This window comes from Toxotes jaculatrix, chromosome 18, assembly GCF_017976425.1.
Source record: "Toxotes jaculatrix isolate fToxJac2 chromosome 18, fToxJac2.pri, whole genome shotgun sequence".
Taxonomy (NCBI): Eukaryota; Metazoa; Chordata; class Actinopteri; family Toxotidae; genus Toxotes; species Toxotes jaculatrix.
The window spans coordinates 19,052,451-19,070,631 of record NC_054411.1 but is presented as its reverse complement, the minus strand read 5'-3'; the positions used below and the strand labels follow the sequence as shown (position 1 = coordinate 19,070,631).

Sequence of the window (18,181 nt, the reverse complement as noted above, 5' to 3'; positions counted from 1 at the left end):
AACTTGAATTGTATTTAGGCAGTTGTTGATGAGTCAGTGTCTAAAATTTTACTCCAGAATTTTGCGCAGTAAAATTTCAGTGTCTAAAATGGTTATTTACATGAATGGCGGATGAATTATCTCTGCGCATTTTGTGTTTATTGTGTGTCATTTCAGGTCACATCATTTCTGCACTGACTGACCCCTCAACCAAAAGCAAAACGCCGTAAAATGACACGCCAAAAAAAAAAAAAAAAGAAAAAAGAAAAAAGAAAAAGAAAAAGAAAAAACTGCGCAGAAATGACGCGCGAAAAGCGGCGTGCTGTTTTAAACGCAATCCCATGATTATCACTTAAGACCTCTTTGGAAAGTGGGTATTAAGGCCCTGCTCCAAACCCGGGGAAGAGCCGGTCCACCGCTGGAGCGCATTGTGATTTGTGTGACACGGTGAAGCGCAGCAGCCAATGAGCGCGCCGTGTGTGACAAGTGGAGGCAGAGAGCGGGTCTGTGGAGACGCACAGCGCGCTCTGACGGGGGAGGAACACACTCCGCGCTCTGCGCTGCCAGGAGCCGCTTCACAGCACGGGAGAAAAACGAGCTCTACACTGGCTGTTTTGGACCGAGAGGAGGAGGAAATCGGCCCGATTTAAAGGATATGAAATATATATATATATATTTTTTTCAGCCTCGTTGTCAGGAGTTCCTGTTTTCCTCGCCGCGTGAAACCTTGGCTGCGCGGTGGTTTGTCATGCGTCTGATCTGTTTGTGTTGGACTCAGTGGTTTTGAACCCTGAGCGTTGTGGAGCCTTCAGCTGGGATGTAGCGCAGGACAAACCCACCTCAACTTTTCATCAAACAGGATTATAGTGACACTCATCGAAGGTAAATTCAGTTTTTTAAAAGGCTGCTCTCGGTTTATGGAAGCTGAAACACTCCTATGAAAGTCTGCTGACTTTTTCTTTAAAAAAAAAACTTTGATGGTGGGTTGTCTTATGATGACTCCCGTCCGGAGGTCATAGCTGACCCTTCTTATTTCCCTCCACAACACTGCCCCTCACCCCAATGATGACTATGAGCTCTATATCGGACACTTTAGTCCCGCCTGATCCGTCAAAATCGGCGTTTCTGGAGTTCGGCGGCCACAGCTACCCCGGGCACCCCGGACACCAGCAGCCCTCGCCCGGCTTGTCCCACAACCATTACCCGGTCCACGGCCTGCACGCCGTCGGGCCCTCGCAGCACGACGTTCCCTTCTCCTCAGGTGCATCCTCTTACGGTCGCCCGCTGGGATACCCGCCCTACCACAGCCCCGTGAGCGCGCACCATCCCGGGGCCTACTTGCCGTACCAGCACGGGGGTCACGGCGGCGCGCTTGGACACACCAGACTGGAGGATGCGGGTAGGTTTACGGAGGATATTTTAACTGAAGAGAGTGGAGCATTAAATGTTTTCTTTTGATTCTACAGTTTGGCCTTGGCACCAACATGGCCTAAATGTTTACCATGTGGAGTCGTAGCACATAGGCCTAATAATTACATCCACATCGGTCAGTTATTAAAGTCTTTTCAGGTGGTGCTGAGCTGGAGCAGAAAGATCTGAAAGGAAAGAAAAAGAAAAGTAAACAACAGCTCTTAGTCGCTCAGATCCTTTTGTGTAAGTGGGTCATGGTTATTAGATTTTTACTGACTTCAAATTAAAATTACATCTCTGAGAAAATCACATGCAACAATACGATCAAAAATAATTTAAGGAAATATCTCAAGTTATTCTTCACAGATGTCTTATTTAGGTCAATTTAAAAAAAAAGGGGGGGGGGGTTCGCCAATAGTCTGAAAAACATGAAAATCAGCCACAGTGGAGTACAGTAATTGGATCCACACACAGGTCTGCCACAGCGTCGTGTTTAGTGTACTTTGGGGTTGGACGGAAGATGAGTTTAAGGCCTGCACAGACTGTGTGACTCTCCACAAGAAGCAGCCGACACCGGCCCTGTGGTGTCCCGCAGCGGCCCGGGAGCTGCTCTCTCTCCAAACCCAAATCCTCATCCCATCATCTCCCAAATAACAGCCACCATATTTCTGCTGCCTGCGCTCCCTCTCTGCTCACTGTAAGGCCCATAATAAGAAGAATAATAGTAATAATAATAATGATTTGCCCCCAATCACTTTTACGGCTAACAAAAAATAATTGTCGACTTTAATGAAACCAAAATATTAACTGAACCAAATAAAATTTCCCGTGGCTTATGGATATAAACTGTCTTTCAAAATAAAATACCAAGGATCCTATAGCCTTTGTGCTAAGACAGATAATTTTAGTTGAGAACAGTTTATTCAAAAATATAACATTATTTTTCCATTTTTGTTTGTCATACTGACTGAGGAGTATTGCTGACTTCAAGCCACTTCACATTCAGGCCGTGCTATTTAACATATTCGCTTTGTACTGTAACTACTGTACTTGATAGTTTATGTAAAAAAAAATAAATCAAATAAAATAAAATAAATCCAAATCTAATGAATTGAAATGCTTTGTTGCTGGAGCAGACATTACAATCCACATTACACAGACAAAAACTTGTTTTGTCTGCTTTCTATTAAATTTATACAAACCACTCATTATATAAGAGCCTGGATAAACTGCAGGCTGAAGTGGCTGTTTGTCAAATATCATAAACTGTATGTTACATTAACTGTTAACAAATGTAGAGTCTGATCACACACTAGTTAACAACAATAAGAAGAAGAAGAAGAAGAATAGAAATAATAATAAAACACGTCCTTGAATACACATTCAAGTAAAGAAATAGTTGACTGGAGCAAACACGTCTTGGTTTTCGGTCAGAACTGTCAGTTTCTTTCGTTCGTTCTTTCTTTGCAGACACAAATTACTGCTCGCTTAACCCGAATGTTGTGTTTGGGTTCCTGGAGACCTGGGCCCTCTTTATCCATAGAGTCCAGGTCCATTTTCATTCATTTTTGGTGACTTTCTACTGTATATACGCTCATTTTTAAAAAATCTTTGCTTAGCACCTTTTAAACTATCCTCGTTTTGTCAATTTAACAAAGTATAAAAGTCAGGGAACCCAAAATACAGCAACAATGACACTGGAGCCTATAAAAATACAGGCATATTTTTTATCCACATAAACGCGTCAGAAAAATGAACTTAAGCTGCGATGCAGTTTATCCACAAAAGTGAAATAATTTTGTCCCAATTTGCTTTTGAGCCCTGTTCAATCAAAGTCTACTCATGCCTGTATATCTCAGTACAGGCAATTTTTATAAAGTTCTCTCAAAACGTTATGTTACTGTAATTAAAACCCGCTCAGTGCATTCATCAATGAATCCACAGGCTCCAGCCAAAGAGACAAATGTATTATCATTATTTATCATGAAATTTCCTAAACTTATGAGAAGGACTTGGAACTGATGGCATGTTACAGTGAACCGCTGACTTGTGTTCGCAGTATTTTTAAAAGCTCACAGCTCACCTCTTCCAATTCTCAGATCAATCCATTTGGATGGACTTATTGGAGCTTTGTTATACTTAGGTAGTTCAGCCTCTCTGAATATTAGTAATGTCACTCTGTAGGATATCACACTGTACAAAGGCTTTATGGTTATATTTGTATTTTCTAACATAGGTCCAAACACAGAGATAGAACAAAAAACAAAACAGGAGAGAGAAGGAGAAAAAGACTGATTTTACAATTATTATTATTATTTTAACTCAGCGGTGTAGACTGTTCAATAAGGAGGTAAAGCAAAAGTCAACAGAACACAAGGGTTAAAACCAATTGTGCTAACTGGGAATTTACACCCTCTGAAGTTTCCTTTTTCAGAAGGGACGGACTTTCTGTTCTTCTTTCATTTTCACATTTCTTCCAAGTGCCCTCTGTTTTCCTCTTCTCTGCGCCGTCTCCCGTGCTGATGAACTTCAGTGCGGTGCTGCTGCCTCTCTCCTGGTTGCCTGAGCTGCAGCTCAGTTACAGAATCTCAGCGTCTTGTGGGGCCTTGGCTCGTCCACAGCTGTTCTCTCCTGCCACTGCAGGCTATGAGCTCATGTCATAACAAAGATCAGTACGGGTGTGAATGTACACAGTTGTATAGGTTTCCTAAAAAAAAAAAAAACAAAGAAGACAAAAATCCCTCTTGGCTGACTTGCATGTACGACAGAATAACTGAAAGTCGAACTGGTTAGAGTGGACAAAGAGGGTTTGTCTTTTTACCTGCACCCATTGTCATACATAATCATTTTTCAGTATACTTATATACATCCTATGTACTCAGTTTATGACTTTCCAGCTCATGTGCATACAGCATTCATTTCAGTTCACAGCAGCTTTTCATCGCACTAAATATCACTGAGTTTATACAGCACCGACACGATAATGGCTCCACTTTACCCAGTACCAGTGGATTGTTTTGGCCCAGTGTTGGTGTTCTTTCTAAATTACTGATGGGTTACTGGATCAAACAACCCATGTGTTCAACCGATGTGTGCTGGGTAAGTTAACTCACCTTTGCACCTGTGCTATATTGACCCATGTGAGGTCAATTTTGAGCAACAGAGCAATTTTTGTAATTTTTAGTGCGGAGAATTTACAATTGTTACATATTACAAAAATCAAAAAGCCCTATAATTTAACCACATCAGTGCAAATTTGTATCTTTGTTTTCTTCTACAGAAATGCTACAACCACAATTTTTATTTTTCCATTTTGTGCTAAATGTTTGTTTAAATTTCAGATGGTTACAGTCGGATTCAGGGTCAGTTTTCTATATTACATGGACATATTGGAAAAAAAGAAAGATGAAGAAAAAAACATAACTTTTCATACACACAAAAACACATAATAGCTTCCATCATACTCCAACAGAGATCATGTGTGTATTGTATAAGAAAGGAACCAGCTCTGGGATAGAAATGCTCCTTAAAAGAATGTGATATGTATGAAAACACCCACGTGGTGAAGAAGACAGCGCTTTCCTTAAAAAAAAAAAAAAAACTCTGGCAGAAGAAATAAATCAAAAGTTTTGAGTTAAAAACAAAAAAAAATTAGCATATGTATACAAAGTCAGGACATAAGAACATAAAGACTTGGATCTTTTGTAGGACGGTCTCTGTAATGCTAAAGTAAAACTTCTGTCCCCACTCACCTTCCTTCTCTTCTCCAGAGCATGAGAAGCCCACTGCGGTGATAGAGAACGGGGAGGTGAGGCTGAACGGGAAGGGGAAGAAGATCAGGAAGCCTCGGACTATTTACTCCAGCCTACAGCTCCAGGCGCTGAATCAGCGCTTCCAGCAAACCCAGTACCTCGCCCTGCCCGAGAGGGCCGACCTGGCAGCCAAACTGGGCCTGACGCAGACCCAGGTAATGTTGGGGGGATAACACACACACACACAGACACAGACACAAAATAAGTCAATGTGGACTATGTCAACTCTTTGACATTCAGAATAGAAAACTCTTCAACAAAAACTTTAGCAATAACAAGAATTAATTAATAATTTAAATAAAAACTGTTTGGAAGATGCATGGAAAGAAAAAATAAAGCTCCTGAAAGAAGGAAGCACTAAAAGACTGAAAAATAAGGAACATCTTATGCTAATATAAGGAATTTAAAAATCATTGCACTGATGAAGGTAAAAACATACCGTCACCTTAATACAACATATAGACCTGCATGTAGTTTTTTTTTGAATGGAAAACACACACACAAAAGTGAAATTAGATCCAAACATATCATGTTTGTTTGTTTCGGTGGATTTGTAATTAAAGTTTTCCTTGTCTCACAGTGATAGGGCACCGAGGGCAGACAAAATGCCCAAACAGGCCGTGGTACATTCTTGTTCACTGGAGTCACCGCACGTTTCTCGATGTGTAATTAGATACTGGTATTTACTGAGATATACTTAAATGACATGTGAGGTTTAGTCATACATTGTTTGTCATGAAATCCATCTTCAAATAGAAAGGACATGAAACTGATGACAAGAAAACAAGATGAGACAAAGAGGTGGGAAATGTACATCATAAATTCAAAAGAATAGCTCTGTATATTGTTTATGTGTGTGTGTATAAATGTGTATAAGTGTTGGGTGTAACTGTGAATGTCTGCAGCTGAGGTCAAGGGGAAGACTTGTTTGGCAACTGATCACTTTCCCCACTCTAAAGTTTTTATTTATCTGTCTCTCAGAAGTGTACACACTCTCGTGCAGTCACAGGAAAAATAAAAGCCTAATGGCGGCCATTTTGTCTGTCACATGAAGTCAGTGGATCCACAGTGGATGCTGTCATGTTGAACTAGTAATGATTTTTACTCTCTCGTTTCAACAGTATGAACATCTGAAGTTCATACTGCGTTTTTTTTATTTGAGGTTTGTAATTTAACAATAGTCCATAACATTTTCCTATAAACAAATATCTAATTTGCAACACCCCACTGCGACTACACAATAGCGATCAAGTTTTTATGCAGCTGATGAAAGCGCTGGTGTCCTAAACAATCTGGGAAGTCTGGGAAAAAATCCCCAGATGAACAGGATAGATACTGAACTTTTTCTTTCCACCCCAACTGTCTGCAAATATTTTTTTCTCTCTTCTTGCCCATCAGTGAATGACAGAACTGTTTGAACCTGTGTTAAGACCAATAATAATAATAATAATAATAATAATAATAATAATAATAATTTGTGATCAGATAATTTAATGGTCACATTTGTTGGCTTGTACTGTAGGAAAACTGTTTGGTGATTGAGGGTTGGTTCCTCTCACTGTTTCCTCATTTCCTGAGCATCTTTAATGTATTAGTGGAACAGTTGAAAACATGACTGAAGGTCAGTTTCTTGATAGGATTTTAATTAATGATAGCATGCCATTATTAATTACAAGCAGAAAAACACACAGATTGTATCATTATAAACAATATGGTACCACTCCAAAACTGTCTTTAGAACAGTCATTAGCTAATGTAACCTTGCTGTGTCTTACAATCACTTACAGTAGTTCATCTACAGTGCTGCGCACTTTGGATAATCATCTCAAAATGCTACAAGAAAAGCATAACGTTTCCTTTCGGCTTTCCTTTCCATTGATTATCTACTGCCCATAACTATCAAGACTTAAGCTAGGTGTCTGTCCATCTACACCGACTACTATTAATATTATTCTCTAATAATGTAATAAAAATTAATTCACATTTAAATATATTCAAATCCATTTAAAGGTAGCATAACTTCATAAGGCTGATTTTTAGCTGTGTTCTATGTTTGTGAACTAGTTTTGGCTTTGTAGTACAGTGTATTTAAATGTAAATAATTGACACATCAATTCTGTGACCAAAAATATCATAAACAGCTTTTTTACAGCATGCAGCATCAGGTCAAAACAGTGAGCAGGTGTGAGCAGGTGTTCCACCGAGGAAACACTAGATAGGATTGTTTGGGAATACCTTATCTGAAATATGATACGTGTGTGTGTGTGTGTGTGTGTGTGCACTGAGTATACATAACCAGCTGATGTCATCAGATGTACTGTCCTAATCCACTATGAATTAACCACAGCAGCTATGTTTGCACTGGGTGTAAGAGATGATCCATTCATTTGTCTCGGCCTTTTGTAGTTGGAAGAGTGCTTCTGAATGTGGTCTGCTGCAAGTCATACACACATACTTACCAAAGAAGCACATTGTTTTGTTTGTTGTTTGTTTGTTTTTTTTCACCTGTCTCTCTCTGTGTTGTCTGAAGTATTTTGGATCAGGTGGGCTTTAGCTGATTGCATCATACACTTTACAGTATGTCAGAGTTCAGCTGATACTAGAGCGGAACTAAAGGATAAACGAGTGTAGTTTGGTGAATGCAGACACATTTTTGTGGGCTTCAAATACAGTATGTGTTTCTTTCGACTTTTGCTTTATTTCTGTTAATGCTTGACCTGTTTTACAGCCAGTAGTCAGTTGTCAAGATGAGATTTTTTTTTTAGATGTAGCAAAACTACAAAGGGGTTTGCCCTAGTTTGCCTGCTAAGAAACTGTAAACTGGTTTTAATGATTATTTAACAGGTTGCCAGACAATCAGCAGAGACTCCAGGAAGTCACTGTTTACAGTACATAACTCACACACAACCTGTTTCTTTTACACTTTGGCTTTTAGCGTTTAGACACCCAATAAATAAATAAATAAATAAATAGACAGATAGATAAATAGATAAATAAATAAATGCATGCTAATCTAAGAGCCCTAGGGGTGGCTGGTAGGTGGATTTTGTTACCTGTAGACAGAGGCATGCTAGCTGTTTCCACCTGTTTCTTCTTTATGCTAAACTAGCTGCTGGCTCTAGCCTTAGGCCCACATTCATAAAAAAAAACGCAGCCTTTGTCATTCATTTGAAATGGGGGAAGTGTGCTGATGCAGCAGGGGGCTATTGAGGGAAGGTCATTCAAAACTACCGCTGCGGCATAGGGTGAAAAAATTGTCATGATGTCATCCAGCAAAGCACTGCATTGGCCAATCACATACACGGATAAAGTCCTGGTGGATTATTATATATAACATAATATATGTTATATATAATAATCCACCAGGACTGTGCCGTTTACCTCAAGATCATCACAGTGAGAGATAAAACAGCGTCTGCTTTCCAGAGTTGTAAAATCCTGTCTGTGGGTATTACAAACCACTGTGCTTTCTTTTAGTGTCCAATAAGCTTTTTAGACACATAAACTAAGTATCTTCTTCAGTTACGAGCAAAAGTTCATTAGTCTCTTTCTGGAACAATTATAATTTTAGGTTTTTATATTTGGAAAACAGCCTATTTTTTAGTTTAGCTGTTTGTTTATTGCTTACTCCCATTTAAATGTATTAGGACATTACACTTGTAAGTAAAGACATTTGACTGAAAAAAAAAATATTACTTTTAAAAATATAACACTTTTTTTTTGGAGGCGTGTTTTCTCTGGTTGAATAAACAGATGGAGACACAGAACAGCTACATAACTGTACAAGCCTATACAGTATGTACTGTGCATCTAACCACATACCTAACATGCATGTCTGCACTTTAGTCCATGCCGAAACACACACACCCATGAATCTACTCAGACATACTGTATGTTGCTTTTGTGCATTTTCACATACACAGATGGAAACACACACACACACACACACACACACACACACACACACACACACACACACACTTTAAGATAGTGATCATACACCACATCTCTACCCTGCCTTCATGCCATTAGGCTGCCAGCCAACCACTGACCACTTTCCATCGAAATCTCTAATGTTCCCAGACGCAGCTGAGAAATGGCACGTAGCACAGCTCTGACGTTTTTGGGGGGTGTTTTTTTTCCCCGAAACTTGCTCTCTGTCTGTATCAGTTCATCTCACACACACACACACACACACACACACACACACTGCCCATACAGTTTAAACCACCCACCAAATGAAAACATTTTATTTAAAAAAAAAAAAAATCACAGGACACCACTGATCAAATTTTTGGTCCTTACAACACATTTGGTCCTTGTACACACACACACACACACACACACTCAGTGCCACCTGGCCTGCCTCTCAGCCACCCTCCTCCCCTAATGTCGGTGTCATTAGCCACGCTCTCAGGGAAGCTGTCAGCTCCATGTTGCTGCTGGAATATGAAACCAATAATTACAGCAGAAATCCTCTCACTGAGGCTGCATTAACTAAACGCGCTGTTGATTGACTCCTGGGCTCATAAGCTACGTTCCACATACTGACTCTACGTTTTCATCTGTGAACTTGTGTTGTGTACCACTCCAGGTAATTATTATTATGCTGCAGGCACTGTGGTTTGGTGGCCATCATATTTTATTACATTAAACTATAGATTATCATAAAGAGTTATTTGGTTTATAGATAGGACTACAACAGTCAAGTTAATTTCTGGATAACAGCATGATGTGGTGTAATTATAAAGGTATTTCATATTTATGAAGTGATAGTTTAATGGTATGTATTTGCCACCATCCATACTTACTCCTAACAGCCTGTGATTGACGTCATCAGATACACTGGAACAATAGAGATCAAATTAAATGTAAAATTTCGCTCTACATGACTTCTTGGCTGTCTAAGCTGAAAGCTGGGTGTGAAAGTTGGGTGTCTTTTTTGATTATTGGGTAAAAGGATAATTTTTTCCACATATTTAGAGTCAATTAAAGCAGTCTGAAATTAGTTTTTTTATAGAATAGAATATATTCCATAAACCACTTCAACCATCTTCATAAATACCCATAAAATCCCAGGGTAATAATTCCCAGGGCTGTCAGTGCGGAGGAGAAAACAATTTTAGTGCCAAAAGTGTTTTCTTTTCTTTTCCTTGCTCTTTTATCTTTCCCTCCTCTCTTGCTAGCCAGAGCTTTTTCTCGGTGCAACACCAGTCCTTTGGGCGTTCATTTTTCCTTTACGGCGCAGTTAAAACCTGTTTCAGACAAAAGTATCCCTCACTGACTGTGCGTAATTATTTATGATTCATTTGTTCCCCCTAAGCTGACAGGTTGCCCGAGAGCCATATTCGATGTAATTTGATGCTCAATTTGCAAGCATGCTGGAAACAGAGCACATGCCAGTTATATCAACAACAACACAACTGAATCACGTGTAACCACAGAAAAATGACTGAAGTTATCTTCAGGTTAATATTTTGATCTATTCGAATAGTATTATGTCTGTCTTATTCGCACAGCATCACGGTTGGACTGTGAATTATCTGCACTTTACTGTTACAGCTTCATATGTTGTAACCCTGTAGGGACTGACCAGATGTCTCAAGGAATCACAGTGCTCCACATTAACCTCATCACCCTGTGTGTGCTGGCATTTTTAGCCCTTTCAGCTCTGCTGGTGTCACAATAACATTCACACAACAGTACGACAGGGGCAGTGTCTGTAGTAGTCTGTAGGCAGTCTGTTGTATTGTTACTGCAGGCTTGTACCGTAACATTTTAGTCACTTTGTCTCTACATCTCATTATTACCCAATTATAGGTTACTTTACTGTCATTCCTCTAAGGTGTGTTTATAAGGTGTGACTGGTACACAATAGTGAGTGTAGGTCAACCTTATATTTTAATGTATTTTATTCATGACATTCATTTGCTGTAGTGTGTCATTACCTGAATAAAAGCTTACATAACACTTGTCTGTGTAACAGACTAAGTATTAGTCTTAATTAAAAATATTCACTCATTCACCTGTTCATTAATAAAACTGTCCAGTTTCTGGGTTTAACCTGAGACGAGCAGCTAATACATAAAAGCATTCATAAATTATATTAATAAATTTGCATTCATCCCTATGATAGCCTATAAACACAACTGTATGGCTCTTTGTGATGGTACGTTAATGTTAGCTTACCTTTGGCTGGCTCATATGTTAACATGGTTTGGTGGCTAAAAGTTTAATACATTTCATCAAAGTTCTTGTTATCAGATATTACTTTTTATTTAGTTTTAGTCTCAGTGTTTTAGTCTTGGGGGAAAAAAGGCTGTCAGCAGACATCTTCATAATAATTGTTGTCCATCTCACTGCTGGATAAGGATATATAAGAACTCAATTAAATTAAAGGTAGATCAGCTCTCTCCACTCACTTCCTGTCTCCTCTCTAGAGTCCACTGGCAAATTATAGGCAAAAATGCTGTAATGTGGATCAGCTTATAATTTCCTCATCAACTCTTTCCCTTTCCTTGTCTCTCAGGTGAAAATATGGTTCCAAAACAAACGATCCAAATACAAAAAGATCATGAAGAACGGACCTTGCGGACCTGAGGGAGACCACCTAGCCCCGCCACCGCCGTCCTCCTCCTCTCCTTGCTCCCTGTGGGATATCAGCATGGCCGCCAAAGGTGCACCAGTGCACTCTGGAGGATATATGAACAATTTTGGACACTGGTACCCTGGACACCAGCAGGACTCCATGCCAAGGACTCAGATGATGTGACAGACGGGAGGACTCAGCATTTTCCAGGACAAATAACGGATTTATGCCAGCAAGCTGACTGGAACTGTTAGGGACACAGACATTGTTTAGATTCTGAGCCGCTCTGGAGGCAGAAATAACTCAGAGATGTCGTAAGGTGAACAGATATTGTGTACAGGTCTCTTTAGTCTGAAAAAGACAAGGAGAAACAGGTCAGCTGAAAATATACAATCCTAACCGTACACACAGCTTCTAAAATCATTAGAAATTTGATTCCAATTATTATTTTGAATTTACTGTTTCTACAATTCACAAAATAGGTCATCAGGAGTGTAACCATAACAATGGTGTAGACCTGACGACATGTTAGCACCACTTCAACTGTAGCATTTTAAATACACCCAGTTAGATGTTAGCTGCGTTTGCATCTGTCATTTCTGACCAATCATGATTCGAAGTCAACACAGTGGTTCAGATCGCAGTTGCATACTGAATGCTCAGTTCGGATAAGCTCGAGCTGAGCACTGAGCGTTGGCGCCGCTCAAAGCCACAGCACCCAGCAGCAAACTTAAAAAGATGCATTCAGTCCACAAGAGTTTGCACAGGAAGCCAAGATAACCTACAAATTCAAATAAGCCATATTAGTCTGTAGCTGTGTTACACTGGGTAACTAGCCTGCTTTGCTATGTCCTGACTTCCACACCAAAGAAATCCTGTTTGTTGTTTGTTTGTTTTTTTGTTTATTTTGAAGTCTAACGTTTCTCTGTTATGTCTTTGTTGGTCATTTTGCCCGTTTGCTAAATGCATATTTGACTCCTCCTCTAAACACCAGCTTAGTTCACCAGTCACAATTAGAGGATAATAGAAAATGCCAGAATCTAACTTTACAGTGTAAAGAAGAGACAAAAAGTCACTAAACAGACCCAGTACCTTCCTTTACATGGCAACATCTGTGCCATGTCAATGGGACAGATGTGGCCATGTAAAATCTGTTTTTAACATTAACTGTCAATAGCCACCATAAGTTACTGGTCATCCCTGACAATGCAAGGCTGTATCAACAACCCTTAAGTGTACTTAATGGGGCAAGGGATGGTTTAACTGCTTATGAATTCAACCTTTCATTTGTAAGAGGAAGAATATGTTATTTCTTCATAATATCTCCATCAAAAGTTACATAATCTCACTTTAAAAGAGTCAGTCAGGTTATTTCTGCCTCCAGAGCAGCTCCGCCTGCCAAGACATTTTCGATAAAGCTACAACTCAAATCTAACACTAGTCCTGCATCTCTCATTTTGGCCTATATATGAGAAGCCTGTAGTTTGCTAACCAGGGTTAAAAACAGATCAAATTCAATAGCTAAAGAGAAGATTGCAGTTCTTTTTACTATTGTCGGTTTTCTACGAATTCTGACAGGGTTTTGTGTAACACTATGATGGTTCTACGTAGAATCTAAACTCATAAAGAGCCATTATAAAACAAAAAGTTGATTACAGCACCAACAGGGGTTCTGATAAGAATGAGCAACCATTTTATGGTACTTATAAACCCCCTTTGTTTTAATGGGAAATGGGCACTGATTGGACACAGCTACTTCATTGTATCACTGAGTCTTAATTCAGTCAAATATATTTTTTCCATTATAATAAAAGATCTAAAATAACATGATGCCAAAAAGAAAATACCAGAAATTTATTTGAAATCCTTATGTGTATGAAACCATATGCACCAAGTCATTCAGGAATAATGTGCTGATTTTGCAGTTTTCATGATTAATATAATTGACAGAATTAAAATAATTGGGCCTCACACCCCATCTTGTTTTTGTTCAATTTTATTTTGTCCCCCAGAAAGTTCGTTTTTAATGGTTTTGGTAATAAATAATAGGCTGTTAGATGCAGGGACACTGCCATGCTGCATAACAGGGTTGAATTAATTGTGGTTCGACGCTTCTGATTGTGAACACCATTTGATCTTTATTGTCTTTTTATTCTCCAATGAATTTTTACTGTTGGTTTCTGTCCTTTTAAATGTTTCATCCCAACACTTTGTTTATTCTGCTCCCCACTTGAGACCTGAAATAGGAAACTCCTTATGATATTATCATTCAGCAACCTCTTAAAAAACCGAATTGAGTGTTTTATACCATTTCGTATGGGTCAGGATATGCCTCTTTGAAATAAATCAAACCCAGTGATCATTGCCATCCTATTTGATTTCGTTCATTCAACTTACATCCAACAAAGCTTGTAATTTGTTTTCACATCTTTAGCCTCTAACTGATAGAATCAAAAATTAGGCTTCAGTCATGTATTGCTACAACATATTCCCTCTCAGTGTAAGGTCTTTGTGCGCCTCAGTGGCCTGGAGTCATTTTGTCTTAGTCATAAATCAAAAGAAGAGGGTCACATCTTTGGCCCTGCAAACATCTGGAAAAGCAAAAAGAGTCGTCAAACATCGTCAATGATTTTATAAAATGACCACGTCAATTATAGGTAATTTAGGACACCGCTTGTTAAATAAGGCTTTCACTCCGACGCTGTAATTATCTGTAATTGTCAGTCAAGGGAATATCCTTCTGCCTCGGGCCCTAAAGGAAAACTCTAGGAAATAGTGGGTTACATCAAACTAGATTAGTGAGGTCTAATCCTTTCACAACAAATTGATATGTTGAATAAATATTACAAAAATGCATTAATACATCGCTGTATTATGCCGCTTGTTAGCTGTTTCTGGGAGGGATGACTTGACTATTTAAACTGGTCACACGGACTGAAAGGACAACAAAAGGCCATGATGAAATGCCATGCCAAGCTTTTAACCTACATCATATCTTGTGATGCACCTGAACACATCATCAGGTTATGTTTTCTGGGGCCATCGGGTGTTTCTGGGTCTTTCAACAATCAGACACCCTCTCACTCAGGTGACCCAGCTGGGGTTGATCAAGCCCCAGGAAGCACAACCACCACCACCACCACCCACGGCAGCCCCTCTCCTGATAAACAATCCAACTTCACTTCTGCTGCCTCTGTGCCCATCTTGATGTCCGTTCGCCTTCTGGCACCTGCGATGCCCAGCATGTCAAAACATTACTATAATCATATAATCATCTCAGGGTGCTTAATGTTTTTAATGTTCTTTTAAAATTTAACAAACATTGATGGAATCAGTACAGCTGGCCAAAGAGATGAAAGACGGGGCTGATAAAAAAAAAAACAAAGTGTCTGGGTGGTCTAGCTTATACTGTAGGTTCAGATTCTACCATAGCTCAGCATAATGTTATCTAAAATCAGTTAAAGTTCAGTTCAGCCTTGTTGAGTCACTAAAAAAAACTAATCACATTTACAGGACCTGAGCACACATCTCTCTTAAAGCAAGACTATGTAACTGTTGCTGAGCAGTGGTAACAGCAGCCCCTGCGGCCACAAGGAGTAATTACAGGATGCTGGCGCACTACGTGCTGTTGGGCTCCTGTCCCATAAACACCCTATGTGAGAAGGTCAACGTCCCACTCGTGGGTCCTGTTCCAGAGGCAAGAAAACTCCATTATATATGATTTCATCTGTTTATATTGTGCGTATAAATGCTAAATGTGGTTGGGTGAGCCTAAAGCATTATTATAATAACACTGCCCTGTTGGTCCATAGAGTGAGGAAGCAGTCATTTGTACCTGAACATGAACTAGCTTCACTGTCAGGAAAAGATTTAGGTGTTACAGTCACAGCCTTCATACATCGTTGGCCTCACATGGGAAACGTTCTTCCTCTTCCTCTCAAATCTATAGCAGACAGTAAACTGATGTCTTTGTTAAGGGAAACACATGTTGGGGAACTTGAACATTTTGTCACAGTATCAGTGGAAGCACAGTGTGAGAAATTACAGACCAATTATTTACATACTCAAAAAGCTGTATGTTAAAACAATGTTTGAGGAAATCATATTTTCCTCTTTATACTGATTTTTTTTTTTTACAGATCTTTTCTTTTCTCTGAGGATCAAACATCTATTTCAAAAAGGCACAGCGTGGAATTTTTAGAAGACCCTGATTTATTTAATCTGTAACTGGGAGCAGCATCCTGTCGCCTCTGGCTAAGTTCACACCGTGGAGTTTTATGGAAAACTTCGCTTCACAGACTTCACACATGTTGTATTGTCCTAATGAATACAACACAAACTTTCTGCAGAAAAGAGGGCAAAAGAGGAAGACAACAAGGAAAAACAACAGAAAGCTAAGGGCTTCACATTCACAAATACCTACAGTGATGTGGCAGAGACCACTGGAGGTCAGATTAAAACAGACCTCAGAGGGGCCTGGCCCCTCCTTTCCTTTGAAAAGGAACTCTGTGACTCTTTGGACGATGATGCGATAATCTTTCTATTCAACGCTAAAGACCATGAAAACAACAAAGGCCTGTTGATTAATTCATTTTTTACTGCTTCATATTTGAAAGGCCTTCACGTTAAGCATTGACATGGTGTATATTTGCCATCCAGGCCTTCTGTTAAAAGGCTACATAATTTACTGTCACTCACTTTTTCACACAGAATCTAAATTTAGGGCATCAACCAGATTTTATAGTATGTGGCTGATTTAATAGGAATTATGGATTATGTCTTCTGTGATGCGGTATGTTGAAAATTAAAACTGTCACTGGTTTTTCTTTCTGTCTATGATTGTCCGTTTTTCTAGTTTAAGTTTTTATTAGTCCCTTTTCTGGAAAAATGTGGCCCACCCACTTTTGTATTGGCCCACGCAAAATACAATTTCTGCCCACACCACTGGAATAAAGTGGTATTATTAAGGGAATAAACTTTTTTAAAAATTGTGAGAAAACAGTTGGAATATTGTGAGAAATTAGTCAGTTCTCAGTTACAGATTTTTAGGACATTTAAATGACATTAAACCAGATACATGGTGTATGAGTCAACAGCTGAGTGTGTTTCAAAGCCGTGCTCTCCTCCAGCTGAGCTAATGAGCTAACATTAAGCAAACTAATAAAGAACAATCTACCTGTCATCTGTTCTGTATGACATTATTTCTCTTTGCTCCGCCTGGATACCACCGTCCCTGACACAAGGACACAACCATCTCTCAGGCTGCTTTCTTTGGATGAATCAAAGTTTAGAGGAAGTGGCTGTGTACTGATCTTTGCTGGAGATGGGGAAGTTAATTCATTCATTCTTGAAGCGTATTCTCTTGTGAAACACTTGTAATGAGGTACAAATATCACCTTTTGTGCTTTACTGTCCACACCACTGATGACTTCTTCACCTCCATCAAAGTGCAGCGCACAGTCGCTTACCTAGCAGTAGCCTGTCGGTTGGAAGTATGCAGGACTGTGGGAAACATCTGTCTTAGGACAGAATGAGACCTGGGCACCTGTGGAGGAGGTGAGCGGGAAGCGGTGGAGGAAGAATTCAGAACCCTCAGTAAAATTCGTAATACCACATTGTTAAGTTAAAATGCTGGAATAAAAGCTGAGTCAGAACAATATAATGATCAAAATGTTTTCAAGTATTAAAAGTGAAAAGTGGCCCTGTGATTGGCTTTTAAGACAGAGGCTGATACAGTGGGTCAAACTATCTCTACATCACAGATGAAGTAGCTGTGGTAAAGTTGGTGTTACCCACTTTATGTTCACAAGTAGTGTTTACTACAAACACTGATCCATACTTTCTAATATTAAAATGATTTTTGGATAAGTACAACACTGTTTATGCAGAAAATTAAAAACTAAACTATGCTGAAGCTGAATGGGGAAATAGTAGGGTGAAACTCGAGAGCTTGCGTGAGGACAAAAATGTAAAAACTATAAAACTAAAGACTTCACAACTTGCTACTGGGCAGATGACAGCATGTGACCCCCTAGAGAGTAGAAAGCAAAGAGTGAGAGAGATTCACAGAACGAGACACACTGAGAGAGAGAGACATGGAGGGAAAAAAAAAACACACATTAATTAAAACAAGTCATAAACAGCAGGGGTCACTTTAAATTTGCTTGTTAAACTTGACCCATGCAGCGAAAAACACATACATACTTAGTTTTTAAGTGCAGCTTAGATACTGCAGGACTTTGCTTGTGTGTGTGGGAGTGGGAGCCTTCATATGTGTGTACGCACATGTCAGGGCGCGCATGATACACTATGCATCAGAGTTAGACCGATATACTTAGGTGATATTGGTCAGTCATGTTGTCCACTGCCAATATGACAAAAGATTTTACAT

General features: G+C 39.4%; 1 protein-coding gene across 1 annotated transcript; it reads left to right on the top strand.

The window, feature by feature from the left end:
• Window positions 1–516: 516 nt before the first annotated feature.
• Window positions 517–14,153, top strand: LOC121198783 (homeobox protein Dlx4a-like). Its single transcript, XM_041063103.1, has 3 exons — window positions 517–1,378; window positions 5,160–5,356; window positions 11,731–14,153. Exons 1-3 carry the CDS (start codon window positions 1,042–1,044, stop codon window positions 11,971–11,973), a joined length of 777 nt encoding a protein of 258 aa, XP_040919037.1. The 5' UTR covers window positions 517–1,041; the 3' UTR covers window positions 11,974–14,153.
• The last annotated feature ends 4,028 nt before the right edge of the window (window positions 14,154–18,181 follow it).

Excerpts from the sequence above, each read along its gene's own strand:
- LOC121198783 (XM_041063103.1), top strand. The coding sequence starts at position 1,042 with ATGATGACTATGAGCTCTATATCGGACACTTTAGTCCCGCCTGATCCG. Across the intron at positions 1,379-5,159 it reads CACCAGACTGGAGGATGCGG|AGCATGAGAAGCCCACTGCG; the intron begins GTAGGTTTACGG and ends TCTCTTCTCCAG. Across the intron at positions 5,357-11,730 it reads TGGGCCTGACGCAGACCCAG|GTGAAAATATGGTTCCAAAA; the intron begins GTAATGTTGGGG and ends CTTGTCTCTCAG.